Source organism: Drosophila mojavensis, unplaced genomic scaffold (genome assembly GCF_018153725.1).
Source record: "Drosophila mojavensis isolate 15081-1352.22 unplaced genomic scaffold, ASM1815372v1 contig_19, whole genome shotgun sequence".
NCBI classification, from domain to species: domain Eukaryota; kingdom Metazoa; phylum Arthropoda; class Insecta; order Diptera; family Drosophilidae; genus Drosophila; species Drosophila mojavensis.
In genome coordinates, this window is record NW_025318726.1 from 2,729,882 (window position 1) to 2,748,654 (window position 18,773).

Sequence of the window (18,773 nt, forward strand, 5' to 3'; positions counted from 1 at the left end):
TTTTACTCCACATTTTGTGTGCTGCTTAGATTTCGCCATGATATGGCGGCGGGCCTAAGTAATATTTATTACTTTATTTTTATTTTTGGCAATAGAAAGAAAAAATATGTTTATATACATATATATAAAATAGCAATGAGCAAGGCAACGCATTTGCCTCCCTCAAAGCAATCAATGAAGAGAAGTAAGAGTTTTCTCATCTTCGTCGTTTGTTGCGGACTAATAAATACTCTGAAGTCAGAGTCGACAATCCACTTAAAATTAATTCACAAATCTTCAACTTTGTTGAACTTCTACTACAATCGTAGCAAAGGCAAATGTAAGGGGTGAAAATGGAAGTCAAATGAAAACAATGCATTCGAAAAGAAGTATATTTATTAATCCATTAAGTATATGAATTTATAATTGAAGATTATTTATTTATTTGAATAATAGACCAAATATACGATATATGCATATATAAGAGCCGTATAATTAAATATTTAAATGAGTTGTTATCAAATTGAGTAGAACAATGAGTTTTTTATTTACTTAATTTATTTTGCACAAATACCTAATGACGTGGGAGATATACTTAATTATTTAAATATCAATTTAAATCAACTTCAGGGAACTGGAAATAATAAATTATAGATTAAATTTAAGCCATAATGATCCGTATTATCAGTGCTATATCCGAATCTTGAGTGCGAGATTGAAATTCTTAGTTCCCTTAGAACCCAAGTTCTTAATGAGAAATAGATGGGCAGTTGGACTCTTAGGCACATTCGTCACATAGTTATAAAGAATAAAAATTTCATGGGGTCGCAGCAAACTGCTTCTGCCAGTTGCATGCATGTTAATGAAATCATCATACCCCCAATTCGCATTTTTGATGGCCTCAAGGGCAATTAAAATCAAAAGACTTAAGGCACAAACTTGACTGGCGACAGTCGCAACGTGGTTCGAAACTTGGCTGAGCAGCTGACAGAATTTGGGTCTGACCGTTGGTTGTATTGCTGCAGTCGGAACGGCTTGAATGACCGGCAGTGGAGCGTGGCGGGTCTGTGGCCGGCGTGCGCTCATTGAACTTATCTTGCGCAAACGGCGCGGCGCAGCTCTTCTGTCCCCGAACCTCAAGCGTTGCCCCGATCCCCCGATGACTCTAGAGCTAACGCCGCGAAAACTTACGCAGACTGTCGACAGTCTGCTGCTGGTTCGTGCAGATTTTTCTCTTTGGCCGATTTTCGTGGCATGATCTGTTTAACGGCTTTCGGTTTTCTTCCACGCGTGTTGTTGCTATTGCAATTGTCGTCGTCATCGCCGTCGCCTTCGTCGTCGTCGTCGTCGTCGTCGTTCGTCAGCTGGCGTTTCGTTGGTTCGCTTTACTGGCTGCTCGTGAGTATTTATACGCGCTGTAACTTGTTTCGAGACAGTCAGATTTAGTTATCGTCTTCAGTGCTTCGGTCAAGTTGTGTGGCTCCGCTATCCATTCCGCTCCTGCGCTACCAATTGGATATTTCAACCAAAAACCCCCTCCATATAAGGATTAACACTAACTGACTAACCAGCATAATCAAGGTGAGCTGTAATCCTCAGGCAATATTAAAATATTGCATAGAGCCGGTTATTCAGGAAGAAGAAAGAATTGGTCTCCTCGCCGATCTTTTGTATAAATTCCGCCGCATTCCATTATAAATTCTTGCATTTTATGTTATATTGTCATGTTGAAATGCAGCATGGAATTTTAATGAGTGCCCCGACAAAAACCAAAATTTGTGCAAATCATGTGCAGTTAAAGTGTGCTCAAGGAAGAACAATTGCAATTACAAGTGGTCTTCTTCAACCAAGTTCAACACTGAATAAACGACAGCAGGTTAGCCTGGAATGCGCATAAATAACCGTCAATTGTGATACTGGCAAAATTGTGAACAATAATTCTACAAAATTCTTCAATTGTTGCCGCAGGAATTTCAATTGCAATCGCCAAAAATATGTGACGCAGCTACAAAATAATTTCAATACAAAGTAAACACAAAATATACAAATGCAGAAGCAACAATGACTGCGCCCAATTTCACTCTCCACTTGATCAAGATCAACAACACTTAAAAGTTGGCTCACATACGGAGCCCGTTCCCCCATCAACTTTAGGCGGAAAACTCGAGCCATCAATCTGTCCAATAAGCCCACGGCAACCAAGAAGTTGCAACAGCAACATCAACAACATTAAAGTAATAACTAGAGTGGTCTAGTCGAGCTTGCGCGACTACAATATACCTTGGACGACTCAGCTGCTCCTTCTTATGGGATAGACCAGGCCTCCTGCTGCATTTCTTGCAGCAAAAACATTATACCCTATACTGTGACAGTAATGGCATATGAGTATATGAATATATGTTCCAGTATAAGAGCTGGACAGAGCCAGCGTGACGAGAGAAGGAGAGAGAGAGATAGAGAGTGTCAGAGCTAGAGCTAAAGACCAAAAGCCAGGCCATAAACCCGTTTCTATTTTAACCGCCTTACATTTGGTTTTGCGAAGATTTTCGCAATATTTGAAGTTGTTGCAGGCAACATTTGCAATAAACGCAATGGCCATTAGCAGCAGCAGTAGCAGCAACAGCAACAGCAACAGCAACAGCAACAGCAACAGCCACAAAAACAAAGCCACATGAGTGTGCATAGAGAACTGTGAGCTTAGTTGCCTCATAATGGGCAAGCAGCACATACAGATCCAAAAATTACATCCACATTCATCAAATTTACAAATTTACCGTAATTGATGTTGGTTTGTTATTGTTGCTGTTGCTGTTGCTGCTGCTCCTGCTGGCAGAATTCAGCTAACGGTTTTCAATATTGCAATATTCGTTTCATAATTTTCAACATTTTTTGTTGTTTTGTTTTTGGTCAAATCGCAATCTGTTTTGATACAATCGCTGCCTCACTACGCCGTTCAATAATTGCCGATTGCACGAGTGTGTTGCAAATTTATAGCTTACCTTAAAACCAGTTGATTGAACTAATTAATATTTTGTGTTCAGACCTCAAAAATTTAGAAAATATAATTAATGGCATAGACTAAACTCGTATTAATCGATCAAGCTTTGGAATAGCTTAGCAAAATTTAAGTTTGCAAGTTTAGCAATAAGAAATTTAAAATAAAATTAGACTGATCGAGAATAGCCGAAATTTTCATAGAAGTTTTCAAAGATATACAAAATAACAATTAAAATTTGCTCTATAATATTCCGCTTTGTATTTAGCTGTTTTTTAAGTGTTGCCTGTCTATAACTATATGTATATTAGTCACCCCATGCCCCTAATGGCTGTAAGTGCAGGGAGAACAACAACTTGACTTTAACAGAAGCAACAGCTTTGTTTCCACGTAACTGCCTGGGAAGTCAAAGTGGAGCTCAGCGAAATTACGAAAGTAACATTTAAGAGCAAAATTAAGACAACAAAAATAAATCTTTAAATCGCTTTCCCGGCACATTTGCTGATGAACTTAGTTCCAGTTGTTTCCACGTTTTGAATTTGCATAAGAGCTACATTATACTATTCACTATACATTTATTGTTTGTTTCGCATTTTGCACTCACTTTTATGGACTCATATATAGTTGTTGCTGCAATCGCCGATAGCACATCAAAACTCAACCGAAATTGCCGAATAAACGTGAACCATGAACAGTTGAGTTTTTTAAGGTCGCTTCGCAGTTGATTTGGGCCCAGCTGAATACCTTACGCAAGTGGGCGTGACAGTGCTATGAGTCGGTCTCTATACCCGGCTCTAACTACAGCCAGAAACATTTTGACAATGTGCTCGCATAGAGAGTCGAATAAGGGGTCTGGCCATGCCAATGAATCGAGGCAGTCGCGTGTGACTTCCACTTGAGATTTCTAAGTATTCCAATTAAAATATGAAAATGATTTTTAGATCAAAAGATAATATGTCAAAAATAATGATTGGGCAAGTAACAAATGGGTTGGGCGGGCATCGCTTAGAGTCGTCATTTATGCTATTAACTCTTGTGCAATTAGAAGGTCCTAAAAACACTTAAAATGATTTTGTATGAATTGAATTGAAGGTCATTCCGATAAAACAACTCGAATTATTTTCTTTACTCCCCTATTCACACTCGTCATTTAGATGATGCTACTACATCCGACTCCTGCCCAGCGCGTGAGCATTCGCGAGGAGCTGCGCGAGCCCGAGGATCCAGCAGACATTGAGCGCGACATTAAGCTGATTCGCGAATGGCTGGAGACTCAGCCCCATTTGCCGAAAGACATGGACGATATGCGTCTGACGACCTTCTTGCGCGGCTGCAAGTTCAGCCTGGAGAAGGTGAAGAAGAAGCTCGATATGTACTACACGATGCGGAACGCGGTGCCCGAGTTCTTCTCCAACCGCGACATCAATCGCGAGGAGCTCAACATTGTGCTGGACTATGTGTAAAGAAATAGTCAACGGAAACCATTCGATAGCCCAGCCTAATGAGTCCGTCATTCTTTCAGCCACTGCCCCACATTGCCAGGCATTACGCCCAACGGACGTCGCATTACATTCATCCGAGGCATCGACTGCGATTTCCAGCCCCACCATATTCTGGATGCCATGAAGGTGGCCCTGATGATCGGCGACATCCGCTTGGCGGAGGAGTCGGTGGGCATTGCTGGCGACATCTTCATTTTGGACGCAGCTGTCGCAAGCGCCTCTCATTTTGCCAAATTCTCCCCCACGGTGGTGAAGAAGTTCTTGATCGCCGTGCAGGAGGCGTATCCCGTTAAGGTGAAGGAGGTGCATGTGATCAACATTTCGCCATTGGTGGACACCATCTTCAACTTTGTCAAGCCCTTCGTCAAGGAGAAGATCCGCAGCCGCATTACCTTCCACAACGATGTTGAGAGCCTCTACAAGGTGGTGCCACGTGAGCTGTTGCCCAACGAATACGGCGGCAAGGCGGGACCCATTGTTGAGCTCAACCAGTGGTGGAAGAAGAAGCTGGCCGACAACACGGAGTGGTTCAAGGAGCAGGAGGACAAGAAGGCCAACGAATCACTGCGCCCAGGTGCACCAAAGACTACCGATGATCTGTTCGGCATGGAGGGCACGTTCCGTCAACTAAACATAGATTGAGACTACAATTATACCCAACATGTTTCATATGTGTATCTTATATATATTCTTATATTAACCACTCACCCATTTTATTGCCCATTCACATTTATATTGTTCGCTTTTCGCTTCATTCCCTATCTATGTATTGCATGTTGACTCATATCGCCCCAAAGTGCAGTAATTACAATAAAGAAACCGCAGCATATTAAGGAATGAATATCAAACCTTCAACTCGTTTCAATTAAAGTATCAGATTTACTTGGTTATATATAGTGTGATTATGGGGTGGCAACATCAATATATACAAATTACTAACTATGTGAAACCTTTGTCTGCCTAGGGAGTCTAACGTTAAATTATACTTTAAAAGTTGACGGAACTTCGAAAAAGTTTTAATGCAAATTAATATAATTATGAAGCTAGGAAAAATACCTTTATTATAAATACTTATATTATCAAAAGAGTATATTAGCATCACTATCTTCACATATTCATATCAAATTTTCTTTATAGATGGAAATACTTTCTATATGATCCGAGTGCTAAATCGAAAATATAACTTCATTATTATAGTATATTGGAATAGGATTTTAGACCGTAAAGCAGTATATTACAGTTTATAAATTAGTCAACGTTGTTGTATGAGTAAGCTTTGAATATTTAAAGATTTTTCGTTGCTTATAGTAAGAGCTTTATTATACTACTTTGTCAAAAAAATGTCCTTGCTTATCTTGAAATGATAAGGTGCCTGGACTTTTCTAAATCCGATTTTCAATTAATATATTATTCACTTTTACGAAATCAAGTTGAAGCGTGAACAAATTATTACATGGTCGGATAACTGTATCGAATCTTTCTCATTTTCGGCACCACTCTGTAAACCTGAATAGTTAAGGAGATATGTATATGTATAATACAACAAAAAATGCATTATTTATTAAAAATATATTCAATTGTCATCAAAAACTTTTAAAGCCTAATAGGCGGTTTGTACCCAACAATTTAAGGTAAAGTAAATGGAAGCTCGATAGCTGGCCTATTTAAGAGCGTGAAAACTGAAATCTTAAACAGCAAAAATTGAGATCATGACGAGCACAGACATTTCCAAAGAGGAGCCCATCGAACGGCGCGATCTGTTCACCTTCATCGTGTCGGTAATGCGAATGGCTGCAATGTATACCTTGAGAACGGAGTATCAAAACAGTTATATGCATTTACTGACCACAGTGTTGAGCAGGAGCTATGAGATATTCACGTATTTCGTGTGTGTGCACATTGAGATTTTGTTCATGTGCTCTCTCTACATATACTACGACGAAGGCGATTTGGAATTCCTTGTCAACTGTCTCATACAGACGATCATCTATATGTGGACTATCACCATGAAGCTCTACTTCCGACGCTTCAGGTACAATATGTTGAACGACATCATCAGCACTGTCAACGATAAGCACCAATTACGTTCGGCGCACGGCTTTACGTATGTGACCGTTAGGGGAGCGCTGCGACAGTCCAATCTATGGATCAAGAGCTATGTCTACTGCTGCTTTATAGGCACTATTTTCTGGCTGGTGCTGCCCATAGCATACCGAGACAGGAGTCTCCCTTTGGGCTGTTGGTATCCTTTCGATTATAAGGTAAGTCTGAATGAATAGCTAAGCACTGTGGAATCTGTTTTGGAATACCCGTTACTCCTCATTTCTTCAGCAACCGCTTGTCTACGAGTTGGTGTTCTTCCTTCAGGCCGTTGGGCAGATTCAAGTGGCTGCTGCCTTCGCGTCTTCCAGTGGCTTTCACATGGTCTTGGGCATTCTAATATCTGGACAATACGATTTGTTGATGTGCAGCCTTAAAAATATATTAGCTACGAGTTATTTGAAGATGGGTGCCACTATGCAAGAGTTAAGGTGATCCGCACTATAAATCCCTGTAGACGTATTCTTAAATGGTCCCATTCACAGCGAGCTCCAGGAGGCACAATCCGTGTCGGATGCCGAAGTGAATCAGTATAGCTACTCCGTAGAAATGCAAACGTCGATGACAGAGCTGAAGCACCAGAAAAGTCTCAGCAACGCTATGGACTTACCCACTGCCTTCAGGCACTCCCTAACCCGGTGCTTAGAACACCATCGTTATATCATTAGTGTCCTGGAGAAGATGGAACGCTTCTACAATCCCATTTGGCTATTTAAGATCGGCGAAGTCACGTTTCTCATGTGCCTGGTAGCTTTCGTTTCCACAAAGAGCACAACGGCGAATTCGATCATGCGGATGGTGTCATTGGGTCAGTACCTGCTCCTTGTCCTGTACGAGCTCTTTATCATTTGCTACTTCGCTGATGTGGTCTACCAGAACAGCCAGCGATGCGGCGAAGCTCTCTGGCGCAGTCCTTGGCAGCTGCATATGCGCCAGCTGCGAAGTGATTATATTATTTTCCTTATTAATTCCCGTCGCCCGTTTCGTCTGACGGCTGGTAAAATTTACAATCTGAATGTGGACCGCTTTAGGAGTGTGAGTGGCACAATTAGATATCATTATAAAAGATACTCGAATCATGTTGCTTGCATTCCAGACGATTACAACGGCTTTCTCCTTCCTCACTCTACTGCAGAAGATGGATGCGCGTGGATAAAGAACGCAAGATTCGCTTTAATGTTTTATTTTGTATATTACAATTGTTAAAATAAAAAATAAAAAAAACTTGCATAAAAAGTAATACACTTAAGCTTTGAATGGCAGAGACATCGAACACATGTCAATACCTCAAACACAACACCAATTGATTTGTTAAATATTTAGTTATTTAATGTTATTGTTGTGGTTTTGTGATTAATTCACGCTGGCTCACGATTGCGTGTGCCCTACAAACATATGTATATGTTAAATAATAGTAAAAACGAACGTTCAAATATTGTATTTGTTCGTTGCGGTTCTGATCTCGACTGATCTCAATGTTGTAATAAATAATTTAATAGAAAAGCATACATACAAAATTATGGTTTTCGTTTAATAAATAACCGTTTCATTGTATTTTTGTTATGGCTTTAAAACTATAAGCAAAAATCATATACATTTATAAGGTACTTGGGTTTACTCTATCCGATATTTACGTTTCCTTGTCCAACCATTTCCTACTACTTTGTGTTAACTACAATGAGCAAGAAATATATTTAACAATTTAATTTGTTTCTTTTGTTTTTGTTGCAAAAGTTATTCAGTTTAAATTTGTGCCTGGCTTTCATCCTTACATTTAATTTATGCTTCATGTATAGTATCAAAAGTTGATGTAGTATCTCAACAGTTCAAGCAAATGATTTGCTTTGTTGGTCTATTACAGCCAAATACTACAATTGCTTGATTCTTGTTGTTGGTTTTTCTTTCTTTTTACAATACTTAGAAATGTTTGAAATATTCGCTTATAATTAGTTAATAAACAGTTTCTATTTATCATCTTTTCTGATTTTGCAGTTCTACATGTTTTTTTTTTTTTTCATAAAAAATTTACATTTGTTTATTTGAATTTCAATTGTGAATTTCATCATTCAGAAGTGCTACAGAACACATCTGGATATACAGACTATGTTTTGTAGCGACTGCTTAATTTTTTAACATATATAATTATTATCAAAAAAATATATATTTATATATGATTCATTTTTTATATTTTTAGGTTTTTCCATAAATTTTTGTTTTTGCTCAGAATTGTATATATTGCTATTGCAATTCAGCAACAACAACAGCAACGAGGCGAGCAGCCAGTAAAGAAAAAAACAAAACAAGGCTATCAGCATTGTGCAAGTACTTCTGATAAATGCAATACGTTTGCTGTTGTTGTTTTTGTTGTTCTTTGTGCATGAAATGAAAGCTCATTGTGCTGTTGCCTGAGTATTTGGCATTGTTGCTTTTGTTGTTGCTGTTAGCCGGTTGTTGATGCTGTTCACAAAGCTGGTTGCCGCTGTTGATACCTAAGATGACTAGTTTGGAGTTGGTGCATTGCTAGCTCGCAAGCGACATGTGAACAATACTCGTGCTGTTGTCGTGATTGTAGTGCTCCGTATTAACAATGACCTGCACCACATAGCCTTGGTGAATGCTGCACTCATCAATGGGCACCTTATCGCCCAGCAGCTTACCGCTGTAGAACCAACGTTGGCAACACGCATCAACTCCCTCAACAGACTGCATGCATAACATCAATTTAAAGATTAGCAAATTGAGTTCATCAAAACTAAGCAACTATGAGAGAGTAGCTCACCTGCAGCTTTTTCTTGCACTGTCCCACCGTGTCCTTAGAGTATACCGGCAGTTTAACATCAGTCATTGAAGATGATATGCGCAGCTTAAGAATGATTTCGGTTCCACCGTCAACGGGCTCTGAGTATTCGGCTGGCGAATCACGTCCATTCTCTTCCTTTACAATGTTAATGGGATATGACAGACAGTAAATAGGTACCTTGTATTGTGTTCCCAACTCGTCGTAGCATTCTGTGAGGTAGCTGCAAAAGATGTATCCAATATTTAAGTAACTACCTTGATAACTGAATAAAGTCTTAAGCCAAAAGTAAAGTAAAAATCAAATCATAAAATTGAACAAGCAAGTAAAATTAGACCTATACATTGATAACACAGGTATTATATATTAATAAATATTTTTAAGAAGCAAATGATTCTCTGTATCACTGGTTGTGTCATGTTTTATTACCCGAGAAACACATATCCAAACATCAATAAAACTCTGTTTATAATATGCACTCAGTTTTATGATTCTCAGATCTACTTTAGTCGATTAACGGGAAGTTGCTAGATCAACCAAAGCGACAATTTCCAATAAAAATCAAAGTAAATTGAAAGTGAAGAATAATTCGCTCTGATTACATATATTGAAGCAGTGCACTTAATAAAAACTATTCCAGTCAATGCAATTCCTGTTGGACTTTTAAACATCTGTTTCGGGCAACACATTTAAGTGTACAATGCTTTTAGATTCTTGAACACATTTGTTTTGTGAAGCTTTCCTCTCGTCAGCACGCGCAGAGTTTTCCGATATGCCAACATTGTAATTTAGACAATGTAATAAAAGTAAATTTACTTTATGTATTTATTGATTTTTTATAGGACGCGTCAAAAGTCATTAGTGTTTAGTGCATTCGGCGCGTCATATAAGTACTTGGGAGGGGATGTAGCTTATTTGATAAGAGCTCCAGGTTAAACTTACCCATTGGGCACAGATACGTTAGCGCCATCTAAAATTGCCTGGGCCATTTGAAAATCAAGACATTCGGCTGCATTTGTGGCAGCACGAAGGGCATCCCAAATCTCCTTTCGTCCGTCAAATGCAGGAGCCGTGTCCCAAAACTCGTCACGCTTTGAGCGCAGTTGTCCTTCGGTTAAAGGTACGTCGGAGCGCCATTTTATGGTCTCATGGCACAATGGGCGATTTTTACGCGCAGCGCCCCCCAATGCAATCCCTATATGGCACGCACAATAACAAAGAATTACATATCGATAATGGATGCAAATTGATGTGGCTGTGAAAAGGCTACTCACCTGCGCTGACCGGACGCGAAGCGCTTGCCGAGGAAACACTCATTGTCTCATTGTCGGGATTCATGCGACATACACAGGCTCCCATTGTTGCGGCCTTGTGTTTATACTCACATTAAATTGGGTGGTTTCGATTTGTGCGTTTCTGTATTTTTATAATTTTTACACGAGCAACAGCCGAACAACGCGACATACAATTTTTACGCAATGTGACCAGAGTTTCGTTGAAAAGTTCCCATAGTTCGATAAGACGAACAGAACGAACGAACTAGCTCGTTCAAAAATATTTTATCGCTCCCAGTCACTTTGAATTTATACGCTCATGTTATCAAAAAATGTACTAAATGGTATTTTTGTTTGGTTTTTATTACAATCATAGTATTAGTTTTTTTAAAGTTTAATTGTCTAAATGGTTGTAGTTATTTCATTAATGACAGTTTTATAAAACCACTCTATAGACTCTTAGCAGCAAATATTATATGGATAAACAAGTAAAGCTTTTTAATAAGTTCAATCAAATATACACAATACATGTGTGTATATATGCGCTACCTTAGTATTGAATAACTATGCCTAATTTTATGATTTGAAATGTGTATTTTTATGTTCAACTGATTTCAACTTATAAGTTCCCGCACAATAATTCGTAGCGTTGTTCAACACTGTATATGGACAGCTCGCGAGCGAACTGGTAATTGATAAACAATCATATTTATTAATATACGTATGTAGCAATGTGTTAAACACAAAACTCAATTTATTTAACAACAGCAAAACGATCAAATATTCATTTCCATTGTGACATCAAACTAGCTGAAGTCATAATCTCATGTGACGGTAGCTTCAAGCGCGGAGTTAGTTTCTTGCTTAACTTATCAGCAGTCACTTCATACGGTTTGAGATAAGCTATGATCACCAAGATTGTGTATATAGTCGTAGAGACTATTATATAGGTAAGGAAGGTTAGGACAAACTGAAATACAATGACCAATAAGATCTGAAATAATTGCAATTATTGGTTGCTGCTCTTGATATGCCTAAAAAATTTAAATGAACTCACAATGAGCAACATCTTTATAGCCAGCATTATCAGCTCTATTAAAGTATACTCTGATAACATTTGTAGTGTTCCCGATGTGATCTTAGCACCCAAGCTTCGGTTGTTAGTTTCTTCGTCTGTACCACTATCATCATCTTCTGCTGTACTGTTGTTCACATTAATGTTTTCCATATCGTTAGTACTCGTCAAATCGTGTTCGTCATTCAGTGGCAGGAAAAAATCGTAGTATAAGCTTCTCAACATGGAATCGGGAGCGGATTTTTTCCCTAGTGTTTTGGCTACATCTGGTTTAGGCGTTGTTGCTATGGTTTCTGTTACTATTGGATCTTTTAGATGTTGGAAACAATTGTTAAAGTCAATTAAGGATAGCTTAGTAGCAAAATTGCATTCCTTTATTGCTTGTCTGCGTGGGTGCGAAGTATGTTTTATATCCGGTTCGCTTGGAGTCCACATTGTATTCTGTAAAAAATAAAAAAATAAAAAAATAATCCACATCAGTTTGCGGATATTCAACTGTGTAGGCCCCGGCGAGATTCGAACTCACGATCTCCTGTTTACTAGACAGGCGCTTTAACCAACTAAGCCACGGCGCCGTTACTCCACAACCAAAAAATGTCCGTATTAAGACAAGGTGTAGAACAGTGACAGCAACATGCACAATCAATTGAGAGCAAAGTTGGCTGCAGCTAAATGTTTGTTATGTCTAGCGACAGATGGCGCTTGTCTCTGCTTTGTGTTGTTTCACATAGATGGCGCTTGGCTTTTGATTACTTACATAGGGCTGCAGGTCCAAAATGTTATTATCAAACTTTCCTTGCTTCAGCTGCTCTATTTCCTCATCCGTTATAAAATTGTTCATGTCCATGCACTCATTGGCATAGAAATCGTATATTTTTCCCTCGCCAAAGCATGGCGGCACCGGCTCGCACAACTCCGTGGTGCGATTGTAGAAGCTGCGCTTGCCGAAATATCGCTCCTCACAGTTGAGGGGGGTGCAATTGCGCAGATAGTTCTTGTCCCAGTTCTTGCAGTCTATAAAGTCTTTGCGACGCCGCAGCGTGTGGTTGCCCGGATCCAAGGTCTCAAATCGCGTATCAAAGTACAATGTTTGATTCGTCTTGAATACCTCATTCTGATGGTTGGCGGTGGTGATGACGATGGGGCAGCTGCCGACGCGATTGTAGAGCGACTATAAAGGCGTTTGTGATAAAAATAAATCGTATGCTTTGGCATAATGCAACTAACTGACCACAGTAGGCCACACCAAGGAGACGGTGATGCTGTTGCCCGGTTCGATGGATCCGAAGTCGCCGCCGAAAATCGTGCTCGCTTGAAGCGTCTGCCCGTTGGTCAAGTTCAAGGTGCAGTCCCCATTTGAGTTCACAGTCAAATCCAGCAATTCGGATTTATTTTTCTTTCGATTGCTTATCGTCAGATCTGTTGGACTAATCAGTTTTGTGGCTGAATGCAATATTATTCTTTTCCACTAGCTTACCGAAGATGAGGCCTATATCATTCTCCCGCGGCACGCGCATGATTACGCGCGTTACGGTGCAACTTGCATAGATGCTGGGTATATTTAGCGACACGAAATACAGCAGCAGTTTTTGTAACATTTTCAGCCAGGCCTACGTTATGTACATACATATATACTAATATATGTAATGAGCCTTTGTTGAATATGCTTCAGGAAGGAGGCGTGGCAGACTGCAAAAACTATAAACATTTTTGATCAGGATGACAAGCTGAGTGCAAAACAGTTATCTCCGTCTGATTGTCTATCCGTTGGTATTCAATATTCAAGATTTTGAACCTACACAAAATTTTTAAGAAAAACATATTTCAAATCGCAAAGACATTGGGATTGGTGATGGGTGAATTAGAATTTTATTTAGCGCATGATCTAAATGAGAAAGTAACAAATTCAATAGGGATCGAATATGTATATACATATGGTAGATTCTTTAATATGTTTTTATATATATGATTCCCAACTTTAGGAAAACATCAAAGTTATATATAGGTAAAGTAAAATGTTCCTTTCATAAACACGACTTAGAGATAAGTTAAGAATCCTTACATAATGCTTCTGAGGTCTCAGAGATTTATTTCGTATATAACATATGAGCTACGAAATATTTATATCTCTGAAATTGCAAAAATAAAATCCTTCCGATATATCTATAAATTAACCCACCCTCCGTTGCATAAATTGGCTCAATTGCAATATACCCCGTTGACCGCAATTATTAATGGGTATAGCCAATTTTACAGCTCATGTTAAATATTTGCCAAGGAGTTAAGGGGATAACTAACATGCCATGTCTCAGTCTTAAATGAAAAAATAAAAAACGCTAATGTCCTGATGTTTAATTAAGTGTAATTTTAGTGCGCGAGAAGCAACCCTTCAACTACCCTATAGACATACCACATATAAATACTAACACACACACACACACACACACACACACAAACACACACACACACAGACATAGACATACATGGTTTATGCGATATCAGTCGCAAAAGGGTTCGCATCCAGTGCAATTTATGTTTTAATCATCAAATGCGACCCAGTTGATCAGCCTAGTTGCTATTCATTTATGCGGCGGAACATTGTTTTGAAGTGCGCTGAGGAGCTGAGCTCAAAAACACGAGCTGAAGAGCCTCAAAACTCTGCCATCGCTCTGAATGCGACTGCGACAGGTGACACTTTCTGCGTTGCATATTCATTGACTTGAGCCGTAATTTATGCCAGAAATTGCAAAAGAAAACAAAAACTAATTTAACAGGAAATAATTAATTTGGCTGCTTTCTTATAGGTGCGATGAAAAAAGTGCTGCTGTTGTTGCAGTTGTTGCTGTTGTTGCTGTTGTTGCTGCTGCCAGCGACCCAATTAAAATTATTTCGTTTTCATTACCCAATGAACCAGGCGTAATAATAATAATAAGAAAACCAAGTAAGATTGCTACAGCTGGACGCAACTGACTGCATAATACTCGCTCAAGTATTAAGAATAATTTCAAATAGAATTAACTGAATTTAAATAAGTTTTTTATTATTTTTATGCATTTTTTTTTGCATAATTAGAAGATACGGCGTTACCTAATCAGAGTAATCTAGGCAATGAAATCATAGCTCGCTCTATAGGGAAAGTCAATTGTGATCTAATAGCTTTCTTTCTTATTATGATGTCTCAAGCTAGGGAACAGAAAACTCTTATACCATAAATATGGGATATATTATTATCAATTAAAATTCAACTTTTAAATACAGTTTGATGTTCATTTTAATGTATTTGAGTTATTTACATTGAAAGTGAAAAAGTGGGACATGACATATTTACTATATATCTTCAAAGCGTCGACAGTGCGAGTCTTCAGAGACTATCAATGTCACTATATCAGAGTCTTATCAGTGGAGTCTATATACTCATTTCCCTTTTTGTTAAAGAGTATTTTAAGAAATGCAACAGCCAAGCAACAAAAGTCGAAGTTGAGAAGACGAAAAAAAAAAAAAAAAAAAAAAAAAAAACAGAAAAAGACTTCGAATGCAACAAAAGTAACAGAAACAAAAAAAAGAGAAGTTTAAATAATGAAATCACTTCGCACCATCTCGAAATTGCTCATTAACATTTTGTGTTTGCGATATCAACTTGTGAAAATCGCAGACCAGGCCAGCCTCCAACCGACTTGCCAACTTGCCAGCTTAGCCACTGTAAGCCACGTTTATGCGGCGCTGATGACAATAATCAGACTTTGTTAAGAAATCGCTAAGTTAGGTAAACAATCAGCCATGAAACATAGAGCTAAATTCCAATCTACGATTCATATTAAATTAAATGTTAAAGCTTTACAAAAGGGACTCCAACCTCCTAAATAGTTTTACAAAATACCATGAAACATTTAAAAATTGGGTTTATAGTTTTCTTGAAATATTCTTAATATGCAAGTGAAAGAGAGGACGACTTCATCGAAAACTAAATTGTTTTTAGTAATATTCGACTTATCGTTGGCTCGTTTGTTCTTTCCACCATCTTATGAACGGCTAAGACCTTGAAGCTTGAACAGAATTGAATGATTTATGGGCCATAGGGTATGTCCAAATCGGGCATTATCGATTAGAACAAGCTTACATATACACTATAATACTATGCTATACACCTGATCGATTCTTCTCCTTAAAAATATTGTTTCCTTACTATACACCAGATTTTACTGCTACCAATTTGGAACAACAACAATAAATTCAATTTAGATTTTATTGCGTTTAGCGCACGTATAAACGCGATTCAATATGCTTGGATGTGGCCAGTTACAAAGACTCTGACTCTAAGGCAGCTACTTGGCTTTTATTTATTATGCCAAGTTGTTGTTGTTATTCTTGTTGTTGTTGTTGTCGTGGTCTCTTCACTGTTATGCTGCAGTTGGAGCCTGGCTTATTAGTTGGGTCAGCTTTTGGCTTTTGGCTTTTGAGGTGTGAAACTGACGACAGCCAGCCGAACGCCGAACGCCGAACGCCGCCACATCCACCTCCACTTCCAACTCCCTCGCCTCCTCCCCCACTCTTAACCGCCTTGGTTGCTGGAGTCTGTCTGTCAGTTGCCCTCTGCCTTGTTTTACGGGTCGTGATTTGTCTCTGGCTGCAGCTTCGTCTCTGGCAATTCTTGTAAAGGTCGTTTCGCCTCGCTTTACTCAATGAAAATTGCCAGCAGACAGCAGACAGCAGAAACATTCTGAGCTGGGGACGGGATGAGTCTGCAGCAGCAGCCCGGACACTGTCCTCGGCTGTAGATAAGCCACGGCTGAACGTGTATTCCAGTAGCCATTCGATTTATGTTAAATAAGCTGGACGCAAGCGCTGTTTGTTGTAAAATACCAATTGCTGTGTCTTACCTTTGCCTTGTGATTCACGTTCCTGGTTTCTCTTCTCCCAACTTGAAGAATCCCCAAAGCCGTTGATAGCAGGCGACTGTACAATGCTCTGCTCTGAACCTAGTTTAATGAAGACTTTGATGAAATGATGAATACTACACATGAATACGCCAGTCTCGAAAGGAATTCCATTTGTATTTCTTAACATTTATTTATTTATATATATTACTTAGGTAGAATGAAATTCTTAGCTCTTAGCCAAATATGTTTGCTAGCTTCAGTTATATATGAGATCACATAATCATGTCTCTAATATACCCCGTTTTCAGCCGAGTCCGGCATGGGAAGAGAAACTTCAGCATAAGAAAGAAAACAAAATAAAAAATAAAAATAAAAAAATCATTGGCACTGAATCAGATTTCTTAATTTAATTGGCTTTATGCAAGAAATTCTTTAGCCCGGGCTTTGCTCTTAGGCTCGCTTTTATAGACAAGCTGTCTGGCCAGGTGCCTGACAACAGCTACAGGCACACACATGTATACATCTGCATATGCGTGTGCATGTGTGTAGACGTGTGTGTGTACAGATCCCTCAGTGCAGCAAGAAACCAAGCAACAGCAGGGACCTCAGATAGCATCTTTTTGGACCTCGCAACGTGGGAAATGCTGCGTTGGCCGCTGCTTAGCCTAATTCTCAAAAGAAAAAAAAAAAATGTTGAAAAAACTTTTTATGAAAACTAATCAATAAAAAATATTTTCATAAAACAATCACAATAATAATCACGTGCGAAAGCAGCTCGTAGTTGGAAGCCTTGAGCGGCGATAGAGCGAGCTCAAAATTGGTAAGTATTCTAAAAGTTTGAGTGGTATCGACTGCTAGATGCCCTCTAGTACTAGTTTGACAATAACATATCCTGTAAATATATGCTATAAGCATATTCAGTAAATAAGGCATCACTACCGTTAGTTTCATATAGATAAGGCTTTCTTTTTCAAATATACTACTACTATAGAGTAACATCTAGTTTTCGAAGTAAATCTTTAAGCTTATGACAAACACTGTTTAACAGTATATTTTTTTCTAGGTATCGGAAGAAACGTAGATGATTTCCTCATAGCGTATCACCTATCAGGCACTCCTACTACTGCCAATCATACTCGTAATCTCAGAGAAAATAAATACAAATTTGTTGATAGTCGAAAATTAAAGTAAAATTTATTTGACTTTATTTTTAAAGAAGAGATATCTTGGCATACAAAAAAAGATTTGAAAACTGACTAAGTAACTAACTAAGATATATTATATTGACTCTATTCCTTTCACCAACTTTTTGTAAGCACTATTTCTTTACGTTTTTAATAAGTGAAAAATTAGGTACTTAAGCTCAATTTTACCTGTCCAGTTCTGCCCAAGGATATATTATATACTTAAAATTTTTAAAATGTATCTTTCAGATATTCTGAACGATCAGTCTATTGTGCACTATTTACTGCTGCTTTGACTACAGGGTATATGCAAAGAGAAAAATAAATGAAAATCGTTCAAGTTTTCCATCATCGCGTGCCGCGGCTGCATTTTAGGAACAATTGCAGCGCATTTAAGCATAAATGCAGGCGAAAAGTTCAGACCGAGTCGAGAGTGAATGAGTGAGTGACTGTGTGAGTGACTGTGTGAGTGTGTGTGCGAGTGTGTGAGTGTGCGACAGTTAATCATCAGCGTGAAATGAGGCACAAGAAATGCGGCTGCTTCTGCTGCTCTAGCCATGGCCAGAAGACTGCCATATACTTACTATATATAAATAGTTATAAATATATATGCACTCATATATATGTATATAATTAAGCCATAAATTCAGTTTTTATGATTTTCCACAAAGTTACGAATTTATGGCAAGAGCTGCAACAAGGTAAGCTCACACACACACACACACATAGAGAAACCGAAAAAAGAAAGAAACGAAACGGAAGTGCATTTAAATGCGCGCGCATGCGAAATGGCAGCGGATCGAGCGGATGAGGGGCAGGAGTTGGGCTTGAACCACTTTTTTTTTGTTTTTTCTGCTGTGAGCTGCACCAATCCGCTGGCGACGCCATGTTGCCCATAAATGTCGAGCATTTTTCCAGCCCACCTGTCGTAAATTTAACGCTTTCGGATATGTCTAGTGTGTGTATGTGTGTGTGTGTATGAGAGAGAGA

At 38.7% G+C, this 18,773-nt stretch overlaps 4 protein-coding genes and 1 non-coding gene across 5 annotated transcripts; 2 read left to right on the top strand and 3 right to left on the bottom strand.

Annotated features, from left to right (window-relative positions):
• Positions 1–1,409: 1,409 nt before the first annotated feature.
• On the top strand, positions 1,410–5,317 carry LOC6572273 (alpha-tocopherol transfer protein-like). Its single transcript, XM_001998377.4, has 3 exons — positions 1,410–1,560; positions 4,129–4,433; positions 4,497–5,317. Exons 2-3 carry the CDS (start codon positions 4,129–4,131, stop codon positions 5,116–5,118), a joined length of 927 nt encoding a protein of 308 aa, XP_001998413.1. The 5' UTR covers positions 1,410–1,560; the 3' UTR covers positions 5,119–5,317.
• A 900-nt stretch (positions 5,318–6,217) lies between these two features.
• LOC6572272 (odorant receptor 83a) lies at positions 6,218–7,749 on the top strand. Its single transcript, XM_001998376.3, has 4 exons — positions 6,218–6,737; positions 6,808–7,007; positions 7,062–7,611; positions 7,673–7,749. Exons 1-4 carry the CDS (start codon positions 6,258–6,260, stop codon positions 7,730–7,732), a joined length of 1,290 nt encoding a protein of 429 aa, XP_001998412.2. The 5' UTR covers positions 6,218–6,257; the 3' UTR covers positions 7,733–7,749.
• A 1,291-nt stretch (positions 7,750–9,040) lies between these two features.
• On the bottom strand, positions 9,041–10,948 carry LOC6572271 (ubiquitin domain-containing protein 1). Its single transcript, XM_001998375.4, has 4 exons — positions 10,648–10,948; positions 10,316–10,568; positions 9,356–9,596; positions 9,041–9,279 (listed from the first exon to the last, which is right to left on the bottom strand). Exons 1-4 carry the CDS (start codon positions 10,730–10,732, stop codon positions 9,097–9,099), a joined length of 762 nt encoding a protein of 253 aa, XP_001998411.1. The 5' UTR covers positions 10,733–10,948; the 3' UTR covers positions 9,041–9,096.
• Positions 10,949–11,311: 363 nt separating this feature from the next.
• Positions 11,312–13,368, bottom strand: LOC6572269. Its single transcript, XM_001998374.4, has 5 exons — positions 13,200–13,368; positions 12,954–13,141; positions 12,480–12,893; positions 11,705–12,163; positions 11,312–11,641 (listed from the first exon to the last, which is right to left on the bottom strand). Exons 1-5 carry the CDS (start codon positions 13,318–13,320, stop codon positions 11,432–11,434), a joined length of 1,392 nt encoding a protein of 463 aa, XP_001998410.2. The 5' UTR covers positions 13,321–13,368; the 3' UTR covers positions 11,312–11,431.
• On the bottom strand, positions 12,224–12,297 carry Trnat-agu. The gene has a single exon. It is a non-coding gene; the product is annotated as a tRNA-Thr (tRNA).
• Positions 13,369–18,773: the final 5,405 nt, after the last annotated feature.

Coding starts and splice junctions, on each gene's coding strand:
- LOC6572273 (XM_001998377.4), top strand. CDS start 4,129: ATGATGCTACTACATCCGACTCCTGCCCAGCGCGTGAGCATTCGCGAG. Junction 4,434..4,496: donor AACATTGTGCTGGACTATGT/GTAAAGAAATAG, acceptor TCATTCTTTCAG/CCACTGCCCCACATTGCCAG.
- LOC6572272 (XM_001998376.3), top strand. CDS start 6,258: ATGCGAATGGCTGCAATGTATACCTTGAGAACGGAGTATCAAAACAGT. Junction 7,008..7,061: donor GCCACTATGCAAGAGTTAAG/GTGATCCGCACT, acceptor TCCCATTCACAG/CGAGCTCCAGGAGGCACAAT. Junction 7,612..7,672: donor ATGTGGACCGCTTTAGGAGT/GTGAGTGGCACA, acceptor CTTGCATTCCAG/ACGATTACAACGGCTTTCTC.
- LOC6572271 (XM_001998375.4), bottom strand. CDS start 10,732: ATGGGAGCCTGTGTATGTCGCATGAATCCCGACAATGAGACAATGAGT. Junction 9,597..10,315: donor AACGTATCTGTGCCCAATGG/GTAAGTTTAACC, acceptor CATCTTTTGCAG/CTACCTCACAGAATGCTACG. Junction 9,280..9,355: donor AGTGCAAGAAAAAGCTGCAG/GTGAGCTACTCT, acceptor TTATGCATGCAG/TCTGTTGAGGGAGTTGATGC.
- LOC6572269 (XM_001998374.4), bottom strand. CDS start 13,320: ATGTTACAAAAACTGCTGCTGTATTTCGTGTCGCTAAATATACCCAGC. Junction 12,894..12,953: donor CCTTGGTGTGGCCTACTGTG/GTCAGTTAGTTG, acceptor ACGCCTTTATAG/TCGCTCTACAATCGCGTCGG. Junction 11,642..11,704: donor CTATAAAGATGTTGCTCATT/GTGAGTTCATTT, acceptor CAATTATTTCAG/ATCTTATTGGTCATTGTATT.